This window comes from Channa argus, chromosome 6 (assembly GCF_033026475.1).
Source record: "Channa argus isolate prfri chromosome 6, Channa argus male v1.0, whole genome shotgun sequence".
NCBI classification, from domain to species: domain Eukaryota; kingdom Metazoa; phylum Chordata; class Actinopteri; order Anabantiformes; family Channidae; genus Channa; species Channa argus.
Genome location: NC_090202.1, coordinates 415001 through 439903, shown reverse-complemented (window position 1 = coordinate 439903; position 24903 = coordinate 415001). Strand labels below are relative to the sequence as shown.

Here is a 24903-nt window from a genome sequence, read left to right as displayed (position 1 = left end):
AGCTGTGCATGACACGCCCGTTTCCTGGTATAGAAGTGTCTTTAAGGGAGCTAAGTACGAGGACATGCTTAGCATTGCAAACCTAAGCTCCCCAACTCCAAGATATTTCTTAAGAAACAAAATGTTATGTGATAATGTTAATTAGGAATTACAGCCATTTTTTTTACACACACACACACACACACACACACATACATGTGGCTTATTAATAATGGAACAAACAGCTGACTAATCAAGCAGATTAAAGGCCCGAATGTTGTTCTGAGTGTTACATGCACATACAGTATGTTAGCTGTTCCCCGAAACTCTGAACATGATATCCAAAGAGGTGTGTGCATGTGAAGAATAATAAAAAATATAGGTAGTGGCCAATACAACAGTTTGGAACATTCCTAAAAAGAAGGAATTAACTGTTGAGCTTACAACAGGAAAACGTCAAAGAAGCTGAACTGAACTCTCTTGTAACAAACCTTTGCCCTGCACTGTTTCCAAATGACAACAACTTAAAAGGTAAACTACAAAGGCAACCATCAAATTATATCATCAGTACACCTAAATGTAACAAAAGTCACAATACAGTACCCGATACACAATACACAACATGAACAAAACCCTGGTTAGCTCAAACGTACCTGCGCCCTATTTGTGCTCCAATATTAGAAACATTCACACTTAATGTTGGAAACACGTACTAAATTACTTGTGTTCAAAATACAACAACATCCTGACTAATCTTCTATGGTCTTCTTTCTTCTGGTTTCAGAGGTTACCAATATTTACTACACCAATTGGAGATCAGTTGTTACCAGTGTCTCATTATAAGTACGGGAGAAGACAGATCTTGGATGATATTTTCCAACAGCTCCTTTCTCCTTCTGGACAAAATTAGAAGCATATCTTTCAATCTCAGCAGCCACACTATGGCTCGTTTTAAGCGTGTCCATGATTAGTAGTACTCTATCAACCTTTGCATTATATCTGTGTTTTGTTCAAGTGCGAGAACATTTACTGTCACATTGCTTTTAACCTCAAGATCGGCTACTTCAATCTCTTTCAAGTCTGGATTCCTTTGCCACTTCTCGACTGGCTGTATAAGGAATTCAGGTCCAGATACCCACAGCTTATTCCGCAGAAAGGCTTTCACGTTCTGTTCCCTTGATGCTTCGTTTGCCGGATTAAGCTGAGAGTTTACGTTTTGCCACTGTGAGACTGTTGAGGTCTGCTGAATCGCCCACACTCTATTGGCTACAAATGTGCGAAACCTCGATGTCTCATTGCCGATGTACTTTAGCACTGCTGTACTATCAGTCCAATACACAGAGTCCTCCATTTGTAGCTCCAATCCCTTCCTTAGTCTTTTGTCCATACGTACTGCTAAGGTATCTGCAGTACGCTCTAAACGAGGGATAGTCATGAGCTTTAGGGGGGCAACTCTTGCCTTTGCCAACACAAAGGCACTGTGAGCTTGGTTACTGAAGTTTACTGTCACTGTCCCATAGCCATCTTTACTAGCCTCTGCAAAATGATGCAGTCGAGCAGACCAAAGCTTTTTGGTTTGAAATATCTTTCAATTCCAAAGTAATTTAACTGCTCTAGACTTTTTACCCAATGGGACCACCAATGAGCAAGATGTTCAGGCACCGTCCCATCTCATCCCTGTCTCATCGTACAAAGCTCCTGCATAATTCTCCTATCATATAAATTCACAGGTGCAAGCATTCTTAATGGGTCATACACTGTGCTCAGCATGTATAAAATCCCTCTTCTGGTGGGGGGCTTACTTTGAATAATGACGCTGAACTTGAATGGATCTCACAGAATGCAGCATTACACACCCAATACCCTTAATATTGGAAGTGCATTTTGATCCAGATCTAGGTCCATTATTTCTATCGCCTTCGCCTCTTCTGCTGATCCACTTATTTAATCTGAAGCCACCCGTCTGACATATAGTCTTCAAACTATGGTAAAGAGACTCGCCCAATGGGCAGTTTTTATTTGGACAGTCTTCCAAATAAAAATTTTGCAGCACCATATTTAATGTGCAGGCATCAATCAGATGTGTGTCGTCTTCTGCGCATCGCCTGAGAGCAGAGCTAGCACAATAGGGAGATGAAGTGGCTCCGAACAGATGCACCTCCATCATGTATTCTGCCATCGGCTCACTAACTTCACCATCTGGCCACCACAAGAATCTGAGTAGGTCAGCGTCTTCTGATGGGACCTTTACCTGGTGGAACATAGCTTCCACATCCGCCTCTATTTCCACAGGCTCCTAATGAAGCCTAGTCAGAACTCCAATTATTGTGCTAGTAAGATTTGGTCCTTGAAGGAGCTGCTCATGGTTCGAGGTTCCCTGATAAGACGTGCCACAGTCAAACACCAAATGAAGCTTAAGCTTTTTAGGGTGATAAACCCCATGATGAGGAATGTACCAAACCTTTCCATCACTGCGGCCAAGGTCCTAATCTGGAACCTTCACTGCATATTCTTTGGTGATCGTATCATTCATGAATGCAATATACTACACCCTAAATGAGGGATTCCTGAGAAACTTCCTCTTCAGAGTTGTAGCGTGTTGTTCTACTACGGCATGATTGTTTGGCATTTTATTGTCCAAATCCTTTAATGGGAGATTAGGTCTTTCAGTGGCCCATTGTCTGTCTAACCGAGCATAGTTCTGCCTGCATAAGGCCCATTGTTGATGCTAGGAATTACTTCCTCTGGTTCTATCACCTTGGCAACATTAGTTCCAATCAACAGTCCTATTTCTGCGCTAATGAGAGGTTTAAGATGCGGGCACTTATCTACATCTTCTTGCTCAGTGGAATGCCCTTTTGTGAAAAATCCTCATTTAGCTCTACAAAGTTATGTGATTCAAGGTGACTTACTTAAACTCTGTTACCATGTTACTGGTCATGGCCTTGTTTTCCCCCATAGTTGTAAGGAGAAGGTAAACTTTTTCCCATGTAGATTCAACTCAAGTTTATCTGTGCAAAACGAGCCATGGTGCCAGGATCCAAGAATGTGCTCCCACCCTTCCTGGTCTCCTGCTGTGCTCCTCTCCTGCCCTACCTGATCTCCGCCGTAGCTCCACACCTCCGCCCACAGTAAGATCACTTATCCTGCCTATTTTCCCCATGCCATATATTGTCACTCACCTCTCCTCAGAGCCCCCTACCGCTTCCCGGCCACCTCCGCCTCCCTCTCCGGTCCCAAGTCTCCTCCCCCGGTTACATTGACTTGCGATTAATAAACTGTTTTTCCTTCCAAGTCCTCTGTGCTCTGCGCTTTTCTGGGTCTAATCCAAAACCCTCATTAAAGCGTGATAACATGTTGACCTTTTGATACTGGAAAATGGCTACTAGCACTTGAGGTGAGTCTCTGCCTTTACACTCCCACTGTAACCAGCACTGAAACACCCCATAATAGGTTTGTCTCTTGCTTCCTCACATTTTACAGTCGCATTGACAGGTACTTTGTCCCTTGCATATGTTGTCTGTGTCTGACTACGCTTGATGTTGTCATTGCTAATTTTTGAACCACATGACGCCACGGACCCTCTATGTTTCCTTAAGATCTGAATTTGAGCATTAGCTGCTGCAAGAGCAGCCTTCATTTCCAATTGTTCTTTCTTTGCTCTAATCGTTGCTTCTTTGACTGAGGTATTTGTATCTCGTAGACTCACCAAACAATTGGTTGAACTCTGTCAACAGTTTGTTTTCCAGCTCCTCCACGCAGTCGTCATCCTCCATTAAACGACGTCTCTTGCTGTTTCACCAGCGGGTCCAACTTGACCTTTCTTGTGTCTATCAGATTTTGCAAAGCCTTCTCTTTGGCCTTAAGACTTGGCTTTGCCTGTTGCATTTCCACGCTAGCAGGATCAACTTCTTCCATTAGTCGCTGAGAAGCGTTTTTAGCCCATGTAGAAAAGGTTTCTTAATAATGTAGAGGCGATCTTACTCGTATCTGATGGTCCAACAAGTACTTCACTCCGGATATTGTTACATGTGGAAATTTATTGTATTTGTCTCTAAACTTAGCCAATAACGGACTAATTGTAAATACAAGTTTAAGAACAGTAATCTCACAAACAGGTAACAAACATTATCAACAAGTTTCCCAAAGTATGGCTAAATCCACAGAACCCATTTCTCAAAGTATGGCTGAACCCATAGAAGTTGGTAAGAAACCCTCCCCCATGCCTCCACAACTACACACTGAACCTTTCACTTCTACCTTGTTGCGGTCAACACTACCTTGTAGTCAGTTCCTTTGCTCCAGTTCTTGTAGTCCACATCTGCTCCCTTCAGTAGCTGAGCTGAACTGAACTATCTTGTAATAACACATTGCTATGCATTTTTTCCTTGACAACTGGACAACAAACTTAAAAGGTAAACTACAAAGGCAACCATAAAAGCCATAGTGACTAATGACATCATCAGTACTCATAAACGTAACACATTACACAACATAAACAAAAAACTGAGGAAACCCTGGTTGGTTCATACACCTGGTATAGGGCTATAGTCAGATTCAGTTGTATTGCAGGTTGATCCTGAACAGCTCATTGAATTACCTCATCTTGGTAATTAAGTAAAGCTAATAGTGGGCTTCTTTGTGCTAAGTACAAAAGTAGTTTATTTTCTTCTGACCATAGTCAATTGTTTTGCATTTACTGAAACTGTGCTGCAGGATTCCGAGGGCATCACGATCTGTCTTCAATTTCAAAAACCTTTGAAAACCAGACTTTTATTGATTGATAAACAATGAACCTTAAGAATTTAAACATTGCAATAAAGCTATTCCAATAAACTCTGGATTTAGAAAAAAAAAAAACTGTCAGGTCTGCTGCTGTAGTCTGAAGAAGGGCGAATTTGCTGTTGTGCCAAAGGCAAAAACCACTCAGCATAGAAATGTGCATTACCAGTACACAGTTTCAAAGGCAATGGGTATAATATTTTGGGTCAATATGTATATTGATCTAGAAGCCTTTAACAGTTTGAACTCTACTACTGAGATATGAAAAGGTGATAATTATAGGATGATGATAATAAAAAAGGTGCATTTAACTTTCTTTTTTTTTTTCTTATTAAAAGAATATGTGGCCTCATGATAGTGTTCATCTCTAATATGCTTGGTATCATATGAAGTCACTTATGTTGCTTCATATTCCCTCTTCAGTCTGTATACTGCAATACAAGGAAGTTCTCCCTAACCTGCAGGGCCAGTTAGAGCTTACTGAGTGTGGATTTCTCAGAAAAAGCATTAGACATGTCCTGCTTGAATTACAGGGCATAAACTTTGTTGGTTTGCGTGGATGTCAGGCAGCTTGCAGGTTGTAGCAGGTATACTGACAAGCCTACAAGCCACTAACAGCTGCAATTAAGCCATCTTTTGATGTTTGATGATCTATGAATTTTACTAACTGACATAGTGTGGAAAGAGTTGAATGTGGAATTAAATTAACTTTTCAAGCTTGTTTTATTTGATTTGGATCCTATATGGATTGTGCACTATACCAACTGTACCCATTTGATGTATTATTTGTTGTGTTTCTCAGACAACTGAGTCAGCTGCATGCAACATGGAGGTGCAAGAGGAGGGTGGATGTTTTACTCTGCTCCACCAATGGCTTTCACTTAAGGACTTTCTGCTCCACCACCATGTCCAATGCAGGTACAAAGTTCAGTTTGAAGCTTCATTACTATTTCCTTAAAGGCAAATTCACCAATTTTTAACCTGCATCATATGGTTCTGGCTGGGGGAGTTTTTTCCCCTGCCCTTCCTAAATTAAAATATCTCTCTGTTTCAAGCTGAAAAACTCCATCAAATGATCATCTGGAGGAGTTCATATGATGGCATCTTGTTGCTCACATTCTTTAGTCTTAGTTAGTCTGCTCTTCCGGTGGTTTTTAAGCTTTACCCATATTAGAATATCTGGGCATCTGATGCCTTCAGTCAGAATATTCTGCTTTAATAAAGTGCTCTGACTAGACAGAAATTATCTCATATCAGCATCAATGCTGAGATCAGTTCAGATCAAGTTTTTCAGTGGCCTGGACAACTCACATTTTATTTTTGTCTATATAAACAATAAAACAGTCAAATGGATTATTAAATTATTAAACCTATAGGCAATTCCCCAGTAACTACTAAAATTATTACTAATCCTATTCACTATTTCTGTTCTCCTTTTACATATTTAAACATTGTAAAGAATATCACTAAGAGCAGGTGTGCAACAACAACAAAAAAGTAAGACCTATCCAAGTGCACACTGGGCTCTAAACACTTCCAAAACACAGGTGACCTACACTCTGTACTGTTTCTGAATAGTTTCAAACAGCCCACCATCACACAGTAGAGATGGATAATTCTATGGCTTTTATTTACGCATGGTGTTACTTTACAAATGTAAAACTTGCACAAAGAGATGTATGCTATTTCCAAATCAACATGACAACGTTTCTTTGGTATTAATTGCTGTCTGTAGTTTCTATGGCTCCCAGATAATGCATCAGATAATGAACTAGTCTCTATACTTGTTCTGTTAGATCTTAGTGCTGCATTTGGTACCATTGATCACAACATTTTATTACAGAGACTGGAACATAAAATTGGGATTAAGGGAACTGCACTAGGTCAGTTTAAATCTTCTCTGTCTGATAGACTTCAATTTTTTCATGTTGATGATAATTCCTCCATGCACACAAAGGTTAGCTATGGCGTTCCACAAGGCTCTGTGTTAGGACCAATACTTTTTACTTTATATATGTCTCCTTTAGGCAACAACATTAGAAAACATGCCATAAATTTCCATTTCCTCGAGTACTACTGCAAGGAACCTTGGAGTTATCTTTGACCAGTATTTGTCCTTTACCTCACATATAAAACAAATCTCTACCCATTAAATCTAGAATAGAATTTAAAACCCTGCTTCTTACATATAAAGCTCTAAATGGTCAGGCTCCATCATATATAGAAGATCTCATAGCACCATATCATCCCAGTAGACCACTTCGATCTCAGAATGCAGGCCTTCTTGTGGTTCCCAGAATTTCCAAAGGTAGAATGTGAGGAACCAGCTCCCAGTTCAGATTCAGGAAGCAGACACCCTCTCTACTTTTAAGTCTAGGCTTAAAACCTTCCTCTTTAATAAAGCATTGAAGCATATAGTTAGTTATAGTTATGCTGCCATAGGCTTAGACTGCTGGGGGACACCCCCCGATGCACTGAGCTCCCGTAGTTGTCTTTGTCTTTGTCTGTCCCCCTCTCTCTGTCCCTTTCTGCAGGTGTCCTTGGGTTTGAAGCTGTGTGTCTTCCAGCGTGCAGCTACTGGTCCTACCAATCTGCCCGATGTTTTGTTGTTGCTTTTTGTTGCTCTGTTCTTTTCTCTCTCCCCTTTCCACACAACCGGTCGAGGCAGATGGCCGTCCACACTGAGCCTGGTTCTGCTGGAGGTTTCTTTCGTTAAAGGGAGTTTTTCCTCTCCACTGTTGCCTATGGCTTGCTCTAGGGGGAATTGTTGGGTTCTCTTTATACATCTTTATAATCTTCACTTTATTCTGTAGTGCCCTGAGATGACTTTGTTGTGAATTGGCGCTATATAAATAAAGTTGAATTGAATTGAATTGAATAGGACAGTCTTCTTCCACCTATGGAACATGGCCAAAATTAGGAGCATCCTGTCTCAAAGTGGTGCAGAAAAACTAGTCCATGCTTCTAGGTTGGACTACTTTAATTCCCTAGTTTCAGGATGCCCCAGAAACTAAAGAGCCTGCAATTAATCCAAAATGCTGCAGCAAGAGTGCTGACTGGAACTAGCAAGAGAGATCATATTTCATCTTCACTAGCTTCTCTCCATTGGCTTCCCATTAAATCTAGAATAGAATTTAAAACCCTGCTTCTTACATAGAAAGCTCTGAACGGTCAGGCTCCATCATATATAGAAGATCTCATATCACCATATCATCCCACCCATATCATACCAGAGACCACTTCGATCTCAGAATGCAGGCCTACTTGAGGTTCCCTGATTTTCCAAAGGTAGAATGTGAAGTAGAGCCTTTATCTATCAAGCTCCTCTCCAGTGAACCAGCGCCCAGTTCAGATTCGGGAAGCAGACACCCTCTCTACTTTTAAGTCTAGGCTTAAAACGTCCGTCTTTGATAAAGCTTATAGTTAATTATGCTGCTATAGGCTTAGTCTTCTGGGGGACCCACCCCCTGATTCACTGAGCTCCTTTCCTCCTCTTGACCTTCTCTCCTCTCCTCTCACCTCACAATTACCACCACTATATGACGTTAACTCTGTATGTTTTCTCCCGTAGTTCTTCTTTGTCTTTCTCTGTCGCCCTCTCTCTCTCCTTTTCTGCAGGTGTCCCCGGGATTTAACTCTGTGTGTTTTCCAGTGTGCAGCTACTGGTCCTACCAATCTGCCCGATGTTTTGTTGTTGATTTTGTTGCTCTTTTTCTTTTCTCTTTCCACTTTCCACTTACCCCAACCGTTCAAAGCAGATGGCCGTCCACCCTGAGCCTGGTTCTGCTGGAGGTTTCTTCCGTTAAAGGGAGTTTTTCCTCTCCGCTGTATCCTAGGGCTTGCTCAAGGGGGAATTGTTGGGTTTTCTCAATACATCTTTATAGTAAATGGTAAATGTTCTGCACTTATATAGCGCTTTTCTACCTATTGGCCCTCAAAGCACTTTACACTGCTTCTTATTCACCCATTCACACTGACAATCACACACACACTCATCTCAACTGTAAGATTGGTGGACAACCGCTACCTTCCTGCGCCATAGTCTTGACTTTATTCTTTAAAGTGCCTTGATATGATATGTGAATTGGTGCTATATAAAAAAGTTGAATTCAATTGAATAATACTGGTGCTACTATTTGAGTGATAGCAGAAGACATAACAACCTTTTTTTTTTAATATGGACATTTTTTTTTTTATCTCATTCAAAAACAGAAATTTTAATTAAACACATTCATTACATGTATTGCCTAGCTGAACAGAGAATACCTTAATGTGTTAGAACACACTTCTTGTTTCTCTCTCACCATAGACCCTATCGAGATCCATAAGAAGAAGCTTTTTCTGTGGTTCAGCCACCTTCCTCAGGAGGAAAAACAGTTTGGAGGTTACTTTAGCCCAGAAACCATGCATGTGGATCCACTGATCCTGGAAAGAAAGCCTGAGGAGAGAGCAAGACTGCTTGGCTCCTCTTTTCAAACTCAGACCACTTCCAGCCCCTCTTTAACGGTGGAACAGCTCTTTGACGCCACTGATGCCTGCACTGAGGGTCGGGGGCTCAATGTGCTGCTCTATGGTGCTGTGGGAACAGGGAAAAGTACAGTCGTCCGAAAACTAGTCCTGGACTGGTGCAGTGGGACCACCTTTAATCACTTCAAGCTATTGGTGCCTTTCACGTGTGAGGACCTCAGCCAGCTGTCAAAGTAAGATGGCTTTTTCTTACTTAGTGTCACATATGTGTGATTACAAAAGTTAGTATATTTAATAATAAAATCAGTAATTAGTAGAATTATTATCTTTACTGTGGAGGGGATCTTACTTACTTTTCCTATAAATTCCTTTTCACAAAGCCACCTCACAGGAAACATTAAGAGAAATGTGCGACAAATATATAAATATTTTCTTGCATGAGGGCCATTGACTGATGTTGTACACTGACAACACACCCTCACAACACAGGGCAGCTTCTTTAAGGGACCTGGTGAGCAGAAAGTACCTCCACCTGAAAAAACACCCCCTGCTCAGTGGGGAGGGAAACCAGGCCAAGGATGTGCTCTTCCTCTTCAATGGGATGGAGAAGATGAATCTGGACTTCCGTATTGGTTCGACAGAGCTCTGTAGTGACCCTAATGAGGCACTACCTCCAGATGTAGTGGTGGTGAACCTGCTGAGGAAATACCTTCTGCCTGAGGTAAGAGACAAATCACTATGCCCACAGGTGTTAGTTTTTTCTCTTCCGTTTCTCTGAATCAATATTGGTATTATTAGATATACAGGTTGACACAGAGTGGAATGGTTGGGGTCAGGTTTGGCAGATATCAGACACTTGCCAAGTGTGTGTGTGTGTGTTTAAAGTTATTTATCCAGGATTCTATCCTTCAGGATTTTGCTGATTCTTTCTTTAATGATTGTTGCAGCATAAAATTAGGAATTTCACAGGAACTTTTCTAAAATGTTCACATATTTTGCAATGAGTTCAGATGAGATTTTGGATTCTTTTTTAAATATAATTAAATATCAAAAAGAGCAATCATCTGTTCCAGTCAGAAGTTTAGTAATCAGTTCCAGTAAATCACTGTAAGTTATACAACAGCATAATTACCACTAACCATGCTCATTTAACCTTGATTCTTTCTGCACTTGCAGTAGGTCTGGATGCAACAGCCTCGGTCACTGGGATTTGTTGTTGTCTGCATGTTTCAGCCGTTCTGATTTGCAGTAGAAAAGTGTTAATCAATGAATTTTGTTTGTGTACAGAGTGCAAAACAGTTTACCTCACAGTACAGAGTATGTTAACGTTGCAGTGATTAGACAGAAATGCTAGGTCGTACAGGACATACGGGGATTTGTTGGATTTGCAAAAATAGTTGAGATTGTGCCAATATACCACAGCTCATTGTTTACTGTTGAAAATAAGTGAAGTGCACCCAGGCCAACAGTTTACAGATCTTAGTAATCAAAAAATGTATATTTTTAATCCTTGTTCATTTCGGATATGTCTTGATTTTAATATTTCTTGTTCGTAAATAGAGAATTTTCTTCTGTATGTTTCACAGGCGAACATCTTGGTTACCACGAGGCTGTCCGCCGTTGACCGTATCCCTCAGAAGTACGTGAGCCGCTATGCACAGATTTGTGGCTTCAATGACCCAGACCGCCAGCGGGCATACTTCACCAGCCGCCTATTGCAGCATAGCAAGGAGACTGGTCGGAACCAGGAGGCCCATGCTCTTATAGAGCTCCTGTACCTAAACCTCCAGAGTCAAACCCAGCTGGCTGCAGCCTGCTTTCTCCCCTCTTACTGCTGGCTTACATGTGCTAACTTACACTTCCTCCACTTCACTGATGCTAATGCACCCATCCGCACACTGACTGGCATATACACCAGTTTCCTCAGGCTTAACTTTGGGGGTGAGGTGCTTGGCACAGGAATGGGAACAAATGTGCCCATTCAGGAGCACCAAAGTTCTCTGATGTTGTATGTTGTTCGCACAGTTGGTAAACTGGCGTTTGATGGTGTGACATACAAACGCACGTCCTTCTCTGAGAAGGACCTGGAACAGTGGATTGGAGGTAAAACCAAGACGGATGAGGAGCTACGTCAGCTTGCCATGTTTCGGACTGATGTGCTAGACTTCTTCTTGGCTCCCTGTGTAGAAAATGTTAAGAATTTACCAGAAATACCAGATGAGCATGACCAGAGGCGTTATGTATTTGCAGTCCCAGCCATGCAGGAGTACCTGGCAGCTCTGTACGTGGTACTGGGAGAGAACAAATCTGCTCTGGAGAAGTTCACCAGTCAGGTGTCTATGGCCATTGGTCAGGCAAGTGAAGATGTCACTGCCCTCTTTAACATTCTCTCTAAATTCATTCCTCTCAGAATATTTGCTGTGTTCAACCTTCTCAAGCTTTTTCCAAAGCTTTATGAGAAAATCAGCAGTTACAATAAAGGCAGCATAGCCAGAACCATGGCAGCTGAGTTGTTCCGCACCGAGGATAGCTACAACGAGGATGTCCTGGATCAGGTGGAGCAAAGCCTCCTGGGAGTACATGGCCCTCAGACAAAACAGTACAGTGAAGGCAAGCCTTTTGAGCTGTACCCCATCTTCATGGGTGGACTGTTGCATTATGGTAACCGTGTTCTTCTCCAGCAAATTGGCTGCAGCATTCAGAGCACCACTGTTGCCCAGATCACAGGCGCCCTTAGAAAGTACCTTGTCAGAGGTAATATACATTCTATTTACTGTCTGTTTTATACAGTATGTTTCGTTGTCATGTCTGAAAATGTTTAGCTTACCTTAGTTTAAATAGGACATTGATGCTATTTGTTGGACTATCCATCATGTGTGCTTTGAACTGTAAATATCTTGGAATTTACTATAGAGACATACCCTTATGAATTTTCAAATGCATTAGGTTCTTAATTCCCGTCCCTAACTAAGATACTAAATATATAGTTTCGGGGGGGCATTTAATGAATCTCAGCTGAACTTATAAAAGCATGGAGCAAGGACTGTATAGCACATGTTGTTCGCATACCGTATATTGGAGACGTGTTCCAAAACATTCACAACACTGTAAAAAGCAGGAACAGTTAGTGGTGTCCAAGACCTGTTGATTACAGACGTCTAAATTTTGTATTAAGGCCAGCTTGAAAATACAATCCCTTACATTGAGCTTTGGCCCATTTACTAAACAGGATATTATCATTGACTAAACTGATACTGGATCCATTTAGGTAAAGTGGTTGAGCCCAGCCTAACCGAAGAATTGTGGAATCTGTTGCATTTATGTGCTCCTCGGATGCACTTTAACTCTGCTGTCAGAAGGTTTTATGGACAACAATTTGACTTCCCTATTTAATGCTAGAGCTCAGCAAGCCACAACCTCCAGAGGAGCTGATGGATCTGCTGGTCCTTCTGTATGAGTTTCAGAACCCAAGAGTGACTGCAGAGGTTCTGTCCTCAATCAGAAGCATCCCCCTCACCAACATTCGAATGACGTCACTCAAGTGCTTCGTGCTGAGTTCTGTGCTTTCATGCACCCCTGCAAGGTAAAGTGGAATGTTTTAAAGTAGATAAACTAGACAAAGATTTGTGAAGTTACTTATTTTGTGCTGTATTTTCTGTATATTAGCTGTATGTTTGCTGAGGAACTTGATAACTTGCTAAATGTACTGGCATGCTGAAACTATTAGTAGTATCAGCAGTATTAGTGTTTTCAGTGTCTCTGTATTTAAATGATAAGATTATTGTTTAACATTGTTATGTATGTTGTCCCCCTGTAGTTATTACCTTGAAAAGCTGGACCTGTCCTCCTGTCTCCTGACTAATGACATGCTTCAGATCTTGTGTCCTGCCTTCAGACACACACGTAACCTCAAGTGAGGCAAAGACCAAAACTATTGTGGTTTGCAGTGAAGATTTTAGACTAAGAAAACAATTGTTATGGAAAAGATGGGTTTTTGCCTGATGCTAAACAGTGTACACAATGTACCAGTACTGTACCCACTACTGCTTCAGTTCTAAGGAGATGGATGTTTCTGTATCACATTCAAGAATAGTGTTTGAACAACCTGTACTTTGTAAATAGATGAGGGTCACAAATATCTGAATCTAGGTTTTAAATCAGCAACAACATTAGAAACAGCTGGTGTTCACACTAGGCTCAGGGAGGCATGTCTCATACAGTATGGAGCCTTTCCTCAGCCAAACAGGGGCATATACAGCTGACAAATTATACCATAATCATAAGAAATTAAATCACACTTTTTGGTTTGGGTCTGCACAGGGGATGTCTTGACAGTGAAATACAAAACTCATTTACAATAGAGTTAAGAAACTCAGTAACACATGAACAAAAAGTGATTACAGTGCTTTGCAAATTATTTAAACTTTTTTTGTAAATAGTAAGGACACAACATTAAGTACTGAAACTTAGAAATTTAATTTATATGTTGAACAGTATTTGCTCCAATTAAATTTGTTGTTATCGTTCCAATAACTGCAAGGCCCATTAAAGCTCTGCTCTATCGTTGAACTATTAATTGCTCACTACATTACAACAGTGACACCTACTGGTCTCTATAGTGAAATTACACAGTGAACAAAAGGCTCCTACAAAGCGATTCACTGCAGCTTCTAGGAATGCAGGTATTTTTTCAGTATTTGTGCTATTTACCATCAAAAATATTTTTTCAAATTATTTACATTTTGCACAATGTCCTACATTTTTGGAAAGTGAGAGTTTGTATACTGTATATGCAGTCACATAAAATCTTTTAAAAGTGTTTCAGATCCTAACCATTAACTGAGTTACTACAGTGTAAAATACAGTCTTCATTACTGCTGTGTATTTTTGATTGACTAGATGAATCCCATGTTTTTCTAGCATGTATCAACTGTGTGTGTTTGTCTCTAGTCTGCAGTTTAACAGCCTGGGTCCTGAGTCCTGCATCATCCTGAGAGATTTGCTACTAGACCCCAAGAGTGATGTTAGATCTCTACAGTAAGGCTAAACTTAATTTGATTTTTAATTGTTAAATACTTAGTACATTAGGGCTTTTACTAAGTCAAGTTATAAATAGGCACACTGTGAATATGATTCAGCTTTGCTGTACAGATGCTGCTTCTTTTGAAATTTAAACCAGGAAAGTACAGAAAAAGTACATTGTAACTGCTGACTTCAGTGATGGATACATAAAACCAAACACTATCATTCAAAGACAGTTTCTTAGAATTTAATGTTCTATTAGTTCATGCAGACAATCACCTGCTTTTTCTGAAGATGGTTACATCTTACAGTAGAAATATAGTCATCAAACTCCAAAGCTGTCTCAAAGCAGAGAAATATGTTGGCATGTCAACAATCATGGTGGTACTAATGTTCATGCAGCAGACGTTTTCCTGGACTCCGCTATATATCTATATCCAATTCTATATCTATATAGATAGAGAGAGAGAGAGAGAGAGATACATATACACACATGTGGCCAAAAATATCGGCACCCTTGCAGATCTGTCAGAAAATTCAACCCTTCTCTCAGAAAATTGTTCCAATTGCAAATGTTCTGGTATTCATGTCCTTATTGTTTGCATTTGAACAACACAAAAAAACTGAAGAAAAGTCCAAAATTAGACAATTCCACATAAACCCAAAAATTATTTGCTAGCACCCACTTTGGAACTGAAATCAATCGCCTCCTGTAACCATGAATGAGTTTCTTTGGCCCCTCTACTGGAATTGTGGACCACTCTTCTTTTGCAAACTGCTCCAGGTCATTCAGATTTGAAGGAGGCCTTCTGCCAACTGGGAACTTGGAAACTGCTGTTTTGAGATCTCTCCACAGGTGTTCTATGGGGTTCAGATCAGGACTCATTGCTGCCAATTTCAAAACTCTCCAGGGCTTTGTTTGGATCCATTTCTGAGAGCTTTTTGAAGTGTGTTTGGGGTCATTGTCCTGCTGGAAGACCCATGAACTCTGGTGGAGACGCAGCTTTCTGACAATGGCCACTTTGTTGCGCCCCAAAATTCTTTGGTAATCATCAGATTTCATGATACCGTTCACATGGTCAAGGCCTCCAGTGCCAGTAGCAGCAAAGCAGCCCCAAAACATCTCTTAACTTCCACTATGTTTGACTAAAGGGACTGATCTTTTCTTTGAGGGCCTCATTTCTTTTACTGTAAACAGTGTCTTGATGTCCTTTACCAAAAAGTGGTTGTGGTTTTGTCACATAAGTTTTGTCAAACTCCAGTCTTGCTTTTTTATGGCTTTGTGTCAGCAGTGGTGTCCTCCTGGGTCTCTTACCATACTTTGTCATTCAGAGGATGACTGATAGTATGAGCTCACACTATTGTGCCCTGTGTCTGTAGATCAGCTTGAATTTGTTTGGAAATTAATTGGGGTTCTTTATCCACCATTTCAACAATCTTTTGTTGTAATTTTTCATTCATTTTGCTCTTCCGTCCTCGTCTAGGGAGGTTAGCTACAGTGCCATGGGCTGTAAACCTCTTGATGATATTACACAAAGTGGACACAGGAACATTAAGATCTCTAAGATGGACTTGTAGCCTTGAGATTGTCCATGTTTTTCCACAATTTTTCTCTCACATTGACAGACACCTCTTTACACTTCTTTCTTTTCTACATGCTCAGTGTGACACAAAACACAAAGGTTGAGTCAACTTTTTTCCATTTTAACTGGTTACGTGTGGTTACTGTATTGCCCACAGGTGTGTCTAAATACAAAGTAGAGGAGCAACACATGCTAGAAAAGCAATAATTTCTTACAATTTTGACAAGGTCCCAATAATTTTGTCCAGTCCATTTTTGAGTCCTGTGTGAATTTTTATCAGGTTTGACTTTTCTTCTCTGTTTTTTTGTGTTGTTCCAGTGCAAACAACAACAATAAGCACGTGAATACCACAATATTTGCAACTGGAACAATTTTCTGAGAGAAAGGTTGCATTTTTTGACAGAAATGCAGGTGTGTTGATAATAATTTTTTTTCTTCCAATGTCTTCTCCAGTCTGTGTGACAACCCTCTGCTGGACTCTGGAGTCCGCACCCTGGTGGAGGCACTGCCACAGAATGAGACGCTGACACACCTCTCTCTGATGCACACTGGGATGGAAGACGAGGCAGCCCTGGAACTGGCAAAGAGGCTCAAAAAGCATACTAGTCTTCAGGAGCTCAATGTGGCCTATAACAACATTGGAGACGATGCCGCTCTGGCTCTGGTGGAAGCCTGCAGGGAGCACCCCAGCATTCACACCGTGCAGTAAGTAGCTCTTCACTACAGCTTCAGCTGTGTTTGCTGTACAATGAAAAGGGGTTTAGGATCAAAAGATGGATATAAGACAAGAGTTAGAAACAAGAAACTTGAATTAATTCTAAATGTCTAGTCTTGGATTTAGCTTTGGGTTTTGCCTATGAAGACTGTTTTATGTTTTTTGGTCCTTTTGGCTTATCCCGTGAGTTTCGGGTTCCACAGCGGCTTATTGCCGCATGTGGATTTGGTGGTTTTTACCCTCGATGCCCTTCCTGACACAACACTCCTCAAATTCTACCGGGCTTGGACCGGCACTGCACAGCTGGGGGTGGGAAAGGGCTGTTGACGGTTCAGTGTCTTGGCCAGAGACACTTCGACATATAGCCTATGAAGACTGTATTTATTGTTTGAAAAGTATATATCAACCAGAAACCCAGAAAGCAAGTCATTTTGAATCTGAGAAAAGACGAAAAAAGTCAGGCATTGCACAGTTATTGGGTCTAACCTATACAACAGTTGTACATTTCTTGAAATACAGACAGTACAAACAACAAAAACAGTACAAATCACACAATACAAAACATAACGTCATAACAACAGCGTGACATATGGTGAACCTATGTACAGTGTATGTTTGCTTGTGAAGGTGCATCGATTGGAGAAGTGAGGAGGGGTGGGAGGGGCTGGAAAGTGGATAGGAGTATTGTGTAATTCAAAGTCTGGGTTGTGCCAGACTTTGAGGGCATTTTTTTTGACTGATTGTGGCATAAAAGCGAGATCTGAGACTGATATGGCTTTACATCGATTCTGTTCTAGGTCTATCCATGAGTTGTTGTAATTATCCTTTTGAATCCATTTGACTAAGTATTGCAGTTGTGTTGCTAGGAGGTAATGTTGGAAATTAGTTGCAAGGCTGTTGACAGTGAGATTGTAGGTTTTTTGTTTTTCCAGTAAAAGTGACATGTTAGTGAGTCAAGTGATTTGAACCAATTATCTGTGGGAGCTACAGGAAGCATTGAGAACAAATAGTTGATTTGTGGTAAGATCTTAATTTTTACTGTAGCAATTTGTCCAATGAGTGAAATTGGAAGGCTTGTCCAGCGTCTGAGACCGTCTTCTATTTTCTTTATTATAGGGGTATAGGGGTAAGCTCTGACAGCCTGGGGGAAATATTAATGCCTAAATATTTATTGTTGCCAGTATGAAATGGAAGGAAGGGTTCCTGTGCTGCAGAATCCCAGGCATCTTCAGAGAGTTGAAGTATTGTTGATTTGTTCCAATTTATTGTGTAATTTAAGATTAGGGAAATGTATTAATAATATGAAATGTTTCTTTAGTGAGCTGCAGGGGTTTTGTAAGTGTAGTAATATTTCATCTGAAGAAAGACTAATTTTGTGACGTGTGTTTGTGTCCTGGATTCCTTTAATTCTGACATTTTGTCGTATGGCTGCTGCTAGCAGTTCTATAAAGATGATACAAGTTTAAGTATGTTTTTGTTGTGACAGGATGATTAGGTTAAATAGTCTCCGGACATAGTCTGATGGGTTCCTTTTTTTTTGATGAATCCTGTTTGGTCTGGGTGGACTATCATGAGAGTCTCTATTCTAGTAACTAGTGCTTTAGTGATTATCTTTAGATCTGTGTTGATAAGTGAGAGAGGCCGGTAACTGGGAGGATGGGTTGGGTCTTTGTTGGGTTTTAGTAGAAGGGTAATGATGGCTGTATTCGTGTGTAGGTATTGTTGAGGTAGATTTTATTTCCGTGGTGACTCTGTAAAATAATGGTGATAAGATTTGCCAGAAGTGTTTGTAGAACTCTGCTGGAAATCCATCAGGTGATTTATTATTTGGCATTTGGCAAAGGTGTCTATATCTGACTGATTACACTATGATCAGAGGAGTATAGTTTACTGGAGAAATTTTGAAAGACGTTATTGATATCCTCCGGGTTGTTGACAGTTTGACCTGTGGAGTTCCTTATGGATGGGATGATTGCTTTTTCTTTTTTACGTTAGAGTATATTTGTTAAATATTTACTTGTTTTGTTGCTATATTGGAACTGTTCATATTTAAGTTGCTGAATAAGGGATTGTGTTTTTTTCTATGTAGGATACTGTCATATTGCATTTTATGATTCTTTAAATCATTTTGTGTTTGTTCACTAGGATTAATGGAGAGTGAGTTTGTTAATTCTTTAATCCGTTGTTCCAGTTTGTTTTCCAGTTCTTGTTCTCGTTTTTTATTATATGATGAGTAAGATATTCTTTTACCTCTGAGTACTGCTCTGCCTGTTTCCCATAGTACTGATGGTTTGGTATCCATACAGTAGAGTCGTTAATTTCCAGAAAGGATGCCCGTTCTCTCTTTCTGAGATTATCAAATTCACTGTCTTGGAGTGGTGATGGGTGCGTGGTCACTGATTATGATTGAGTGAATTGTGGTTTCAGTTACTTGTTTGTTGAGTGGGTTACTGATACAGAAAAAAATCAATTTGGGAGAAGGTGTGATGTGGAGGGGAAAAGTAAGTATGTTCTCTAGATGTGGGATTATTTAGTCTCCAGCTGTCACTGAGTCCATTGTAATTCATTTATTGTTTTATTATTTCTGTAAAGTGCCAATTTCTTGTGTTGCCAGATGTATTTGAGCGATCAGTTATGGGGTTTATGACAGTATTAAAGTCTTCAGTGATAATGATGTTTGTTGAGTCACATAATAATGAAAATAGATTATGGAAAAAAGATGGATCGTAAATGTTAACAAGTGTCAGCTTTGTGTGGTAAATTGATGATTTTTATAATAACAAATCTTCCTTCTGAGTCAACCACAGGTGTGTTGAGGACTAATGGGATGTTTTTTTAATTAATATCAACGCACCTCTTTGCTTGCTGTTGATGAGAATATTTTGTCATAATGTTTAAATGTTAGGTTTGGCAGGTCTGCATTCTTCAAATGTGTTTCCTGTAAGAAGCCTATATCAGCTTTTAGCTTAGCCAGATGACTAAATGGTAAATGTTCTGCACTTATATAGCGCTTTCTACTTATTGGCACTCAAAGCGCTTTACACTGCTTCTTATTCACCCATTCACACTCACAATCACTCACACTCTTACACCGATGGGGAAGCTGCTATGCAGCTGGCCAACACTCACCGAGAGCAACTAAGTTGGGGTTCAGTGTCTTACTCAAGGACACTTCGACATGTGACCGGAGGAGCCGGGGATTGAACCAACAACTGTGAGATTGGTGGACAACTGCTCTACCTTCCTGAGTCGCCCCCGATTAATAATTTTAATTTTTTTTTTCTGGGTTCTGAAGCCACCCACATTCCATGATACTAGTTTAACTGACTGTATGGTTGGTTGTAAATTAAGAAGCTTAATTAACATGACGCGATGATTGGTCTGCCTAAGTGAATATTATATCCTGATGCATAGGGAGTAGTGAGAAGGAGATGTAGGAAATAAAGAACACATAAACTTTGGTAAGGGGTAAATAGTGTGGTTGGTGAGTTTGTGTTTGTGTTTGTGTGTGAGTGTGTGTTGAAAATACATGCAGCCAATGTGGATAAGAGAGTGTGAGGTACAAGTGATAAAACAATAATCCAGAGAAACAAACAAGTGTATATATGTACAAACACAGTGTAACAAAAAAGGAGACATTAAGGCAGGATGAGGATGTGTAATCTGTACAAATTCAAGTCAGTAGAATATGTATATTCATCTGGTCCGAATGGTGGTGGAGGCTTTGTTATTGCATGTTGTTGTGGTCGGTTTTTGATAAATGTTGTGTTCGTTAGAAAAGCCAGGGAGTGATACTGGAGTAATGGTGGAGTTGTCCTTTGATGTATAGTTTGTCCTCTGTCAGGGATGCACATTTGTTTTGTCTGTGTTGTTTCATGATGGTATGGAGTATTTTCCGCCGTTCGTTTATTTCTCATGGGACTTGGTCATTGAGTTCGTATTTGGTTCCTTTTAGTTCTTTTCCTTTGCTCTTAATCAGTTCTTTATGTTTATAGTGGTCCAGTTTGGTCATGATGGGTCAGTGTGTTCTGTTCGAACGTGACTTTAAACCCAAACATCTTCGCTGTAAAGCAACAAATAAATTAGCCTTGCTGTTCCAATATTTTAGAGGGTACTATGTATATGTGCAATAAATGGTAAGTAGTAAATACAGTTTCTGTATAAATAAAAGAAAACCATTATGCTACAAGCATTTAAAGTAGTAAACTTTGTCAGTGGTTGTGTTGGGTTTTTTTTTTTTTTTTAAATAGAATAGATTTAAGTGCATACAATGATGTGGAAGAGTTCTGTTTTCAGCAGTTTTTGAATATTGGGAGTGAGTTTGCTGAGCATGCAGGGTTTGGTAGCTTGTTCCACCATCATTGCACTGAAGAGTTTTGCTTAGTGTCTTCTGTACGGTGCTGTGACCACCAGACGTCATGTATTGGCCGACTGCAGCGGACGGGAAGGATTGTACACCTGAATGAGGGAGTTGAGGTAAGCAGGAGGTGTTCAGTTCACCACCCTGTAAGCAAGAAACAGATTTGAACCTGATTCGAGCAGCAACAGGAAGCCAGTGTAAAGATCTGAAGAGTGGTGTGACATGGGTCTTTTTTGGCTGATTAAAAATGAGGCGAGCTGCTGCATTTTGGATCATCTGCAAGGGTTTGATTGTACATACTGGTAACCCCATTATCAAAGCATTGTAGTTATCAAGACGAGATATGACCAGCGTCTGTACAATGAGTTGGGTTGTAAATTCCATGATGTAGGGTCTGAGCTTCCTGATATTGTAGAGGGAAAATCTGCTGCCCTAGAGACTGAGGAGATGTGGTCCTTAAAGCTCAGTTGTTCTTCGATGATGACCCCCAGATTTCTGGTCACTTTAGTGGGGACGATGCAATGTTGCTGCCGATGTTGTGTTGCTTCGAACGAGACTGCTCGTTCTATTGTTTTGGCCAGAAATGGAAGAAGAGACAGGTCGGTAATTCTCCACAACATAGGGATCAAGAGAAGGCTTTTTGAGCAGTGGGGAAATCTGGGCCTGCTTGAGTGAGGTTGGAAAAGTGCCTGTTGTGAGAGATGTGTTGATACGTCGTCCTCAGTCAGAAGGTTGAGGATGAGGTTGAGGTTGTTGCCAGCTTTGTGGGACGGAGAAGTGAAGACCAGACTCAGGTCAAATGTGTATAAAAGAGCAAACATGTCAGCCACCTGAGGTTTGTCCAGGTGGATGTCCAGGTCTCCCATGACGATGAGGACTCCAGAGAAGTCCAGTCCTGTCCCCCAACCTGATGAGCGAGGAGTTTGAGAGAAGGAAAAAATGGTGGAGAGTGCAGCTGGGGTGGTCATGTCCTGTGGCATGATCCAGGTTTCTGTAAGTGCAAGCAGGTGAACAGCTGACTGTGTAGAAAAAGCTGAAATGAAGTCGGCCTTGTTCATTGCAGACTGGCAGTTCCACAGGGCAAGAGAAAAAGAGGCTGGTGAAAATGAAAAAAGTTGACCGGGTGAAAATGCGCAGGTGGTAAACATGTTGTCTGCTATTAGAACGCGTGGTATGATTCCTGTGTCTGCAGAGGAGAACAGGGGTCTGCTGAAAACACATGGTAAAACAAAGAAACTGGCGTTTCAGAGTAGAGAATGGTTAATGTGAAGCAAAGTAAAGAGACAGAAGATGTAAAAGGAAGTTAGAAATAAAGTGCGTTCTGATGTCCTCCCTTAGTGGACTCCTGCAGTCAGTCTTCACACAAGGACTGACGCTCCAGCCCAACAGGTGCCTTATATATGGTCTTAATTGGCTACAGCTGAAACCGCCCCCTCGTTGAAACCAACCTAACTTGTGCCTTTGTCAAAGGTGTGAACGCTCGGTGATTACTAAGCTGAAACTACCACCAACAACAGACCAAATATCCACTTCACCAGAAGAGCAAAACTTTCTACCTACAGCTCTGAACTCTATTAAAAACAGACTAAATCAGCAGACTCAAGAAAAATGACAGAAACTCAGCTACCTCTGAAACCAACAAACACATTTCAAACAGCACTTACTTGTTGAGTATATCTCCTGTCCTAGTTTGGTGCTTGTCCTTTGGTGCCTGTACAAGGAGCAAGAAGCCTCCATGAATAATCCATAAGCAGACTTCAAAGACATGCTGAAAACATTGTTAAATGTATTTACATTTTCACACATCTAATTCATGGCAAGTTTCTGTGTCGATGTGATGTGATGTGATGTCTGTGTTTATGTGCAGCTTGTATCTGAACCCTCTCAGTGATGTGGGGAAGAAGTTGCTCTATGTCCGTAGTCTTCCCAAGGACCACAGCGGAAGCAACCGACGTGTCAAGGTCCTGGCTTCAGTCACTGAGGGCACAGACATCTCTGAGGACTGGCACCCAATCCTCAGAGTGATACGAGAAAACGCTTCATCCTGGGACCGCCAGCATGTTCAGGAGCAGCTTAAGGTACAAACAGTATAAAAGAAACTTTTAACAATCCTCATACAGACACTAAACCCACCATGATTTGTCTCTACTCATGTTAAGTGTCTTTCTGCAGTCTGTTTTTTTGTCTGTGCAATAGACCCCATATTTGTCCAAATACACAACAGCCAAACAAGCGGAGACCATTGGGCGATATTTGTATTTTTTCCTTCCAAAACAGTTTTGTCTAAATACACTGAATCACCAGAGAGACACAGGACACATGAGCCTTTTTCACACATGCGCTTCAATCCTGAAATTCTCCTGAGTTTATCTAAAGGCAGTGTTTGTGAAAATGCAAATGTCCGAGTGAGACGCCCCCGACATTATCCAGACTCTGCTCTGTCCCGAATTGTCGGGAGGATTTAAAGTGAGCAGATAAGCATGTTAATGAAGTCACTTGACTGCCACAGCAATCGAGTGATGCAAACACTGTTTCCCACAGCCTAAGTTTCATCTTGTGCCTCCTGTGAGCACTGACCCCTCACTGAAATTAACCAGAGGTTCTCACATGCGGACGCTTCTGACGATTGGAGAATCTCCCGCTGTGTGTTACCAGTGTGAGACGCAAGTCCAGACAATGTCCGGAGCTCATATGTGACAAAGGCCATTTGTAGGTAGATCTGCTTCCATTGATTGGCCAGGAGCATGTTTTTAATCTGGCACTTCCTAAAATAATTAGAAGAGCAAATACACAGAGCAGGTATCCAGAAACAGCATTCAGGACATGTAACTTCAGTGTCACCTGGACATGCACAAGATTTCCTTTTTTTCAGCACCAACATCCCAACATTTTTTTAAACAGCTTGACCACATGTTTTAGAAGGAACTAGCATGAATGATGCGATTGAATGATGTGTCTGAGTAATGTGTTTCATCTTTGGACAACAGCAGAGACAACAGCACAGACAAATGCTAATTCAGGTTCTAGGCTGACAGACATTACCTGAGAGTAAAGAAGATTCTTTGTTGATTTTAGTCTCTGTATGGGGATTGATTAATGTACAAACTGATCAAAGTTATCCTTTGATTTTTTTTTAATGCGGAGCTCGACCAGTGCAGGGTTTAAATTATTGTTGATTACTGTTTCTGTGGATGATGATAATGGTCAACATAAGCTCACAAAATATCACATCCACAAATTCGAATGACTGACAGGAACTGACAGACCACCAGTGTGAGGTCCTCCAGTCAGGTGTTCTTGAGGTACTGGGCCATGCACATTGCAGAGTCCTGCTCAGCTAAAACTGAAGGAGACAAATGGACACACAAACAGGCAGAACAGGCAAAGTAATTGTATATGGGGTTTTGTTGGCATTGTTTTAGCTAATAATAAAATCTCATAAACACACATTTTATCAGGCTAAAATAAGTTTGTGCAGTTATGAGAGTTTGGTGTTTCTGACAGGAAACATATGAAAACAACTCTGGAAAAACAATGTGTGTCAGTGACCGGGCCTCTCTCTGTGCAGGCCTTCCTCAGGGATCTGGAGTGGGGTCGCCAGCAGCAGCCGAACTTCTGGAAGAGGCTGCATTTTCGTAGGGTGGAGAAGGGAGTTCGAAAGACTCTACAGATGCTGGAGAAGGAAACTGCACCTCAATCCACAGGCTACAGCAAGTAACGCATGGAAGGAACAAGGTGAAAGGGCAGTGAGGCAGAAGGTCAGTGTGTGTTCACATGAAGAGAATCCTCCTGACCTTGTCTTAGCACGTCTTCAACTCAGAAAGCAGAACTGATGTCTCCTCAGCATGATACTGCTATAGTATGATTCAGCTGCACCATGTGTGCCTGTCAGTTTACAACAAGAAAATGGGACTTTTATTTTTTGGGAATAAATAAATCAAACACATTGCTTGAAGATTTGAATAGTAATAGTTAAAAATAAAAATGCTACTGTG

General features: G+C 40.8%; 1 protein-coding gene across 5 annotated transcripts in view; it reads left to right on the top strand.

The window, feature by feature from the left end:
• The window catches only part of nlrx1 (NLR family member X1), a 28474-nt gene that overhangs the window by 1774 nt on the left and 1797 nt on the right, over positions 1 to 24903 (top strand). For 3 of the 5 annotated variants that reach the window (XM_067507810.1, XM_067507811.1, XM_067507808.1), the window contains exons 3-12: positions 5564 to 5679; positions 9071 to 9461; positions 9718 to 9949; positions 10815 to 11982; positions 12628 to 12811; positions 13046 to 13141; positions 14179 to 14265; positions 16287 to 16538; positions 22776 to 22986; positions 24477 to 24903. The exon at positions 24477 to 24903 is cut by the window's right edge and continues 1797 nt beyond it. In XM_067507810.1, coding sequence (XP_067363911.1) covers positions 5564 to 5679; positions 9071 to 9461; positions 9718 to 9949; positions 10815 to 11982; positions 12628 to 12811; positions 13046 to 13141; positions 14179 to 14265; positions 16287 to 16538; positions 22776 to 22986; positions 24477 to 24626 — 2887 coding nt within the window. In that variant the 3' untranslated portion in view covers positions 24627 to 24903. Of the gene's footprint in view, positions 1 to 5563; positions 5680 to 8519; positions 8652 to 9070; positions 9462 to 9717; positions 9950 to 10814; positions 11983 to 12627; positions 12812 to 13045; positions 13142 to 14178; positions 14266 to 16286; positions 16539 to 22775; positions 22987 to 24476 lie in introns of those variants that run through there. The other 2 variants (XM_067507809.1, XM_067507812.1) reach the window with 2 other exon arrangements.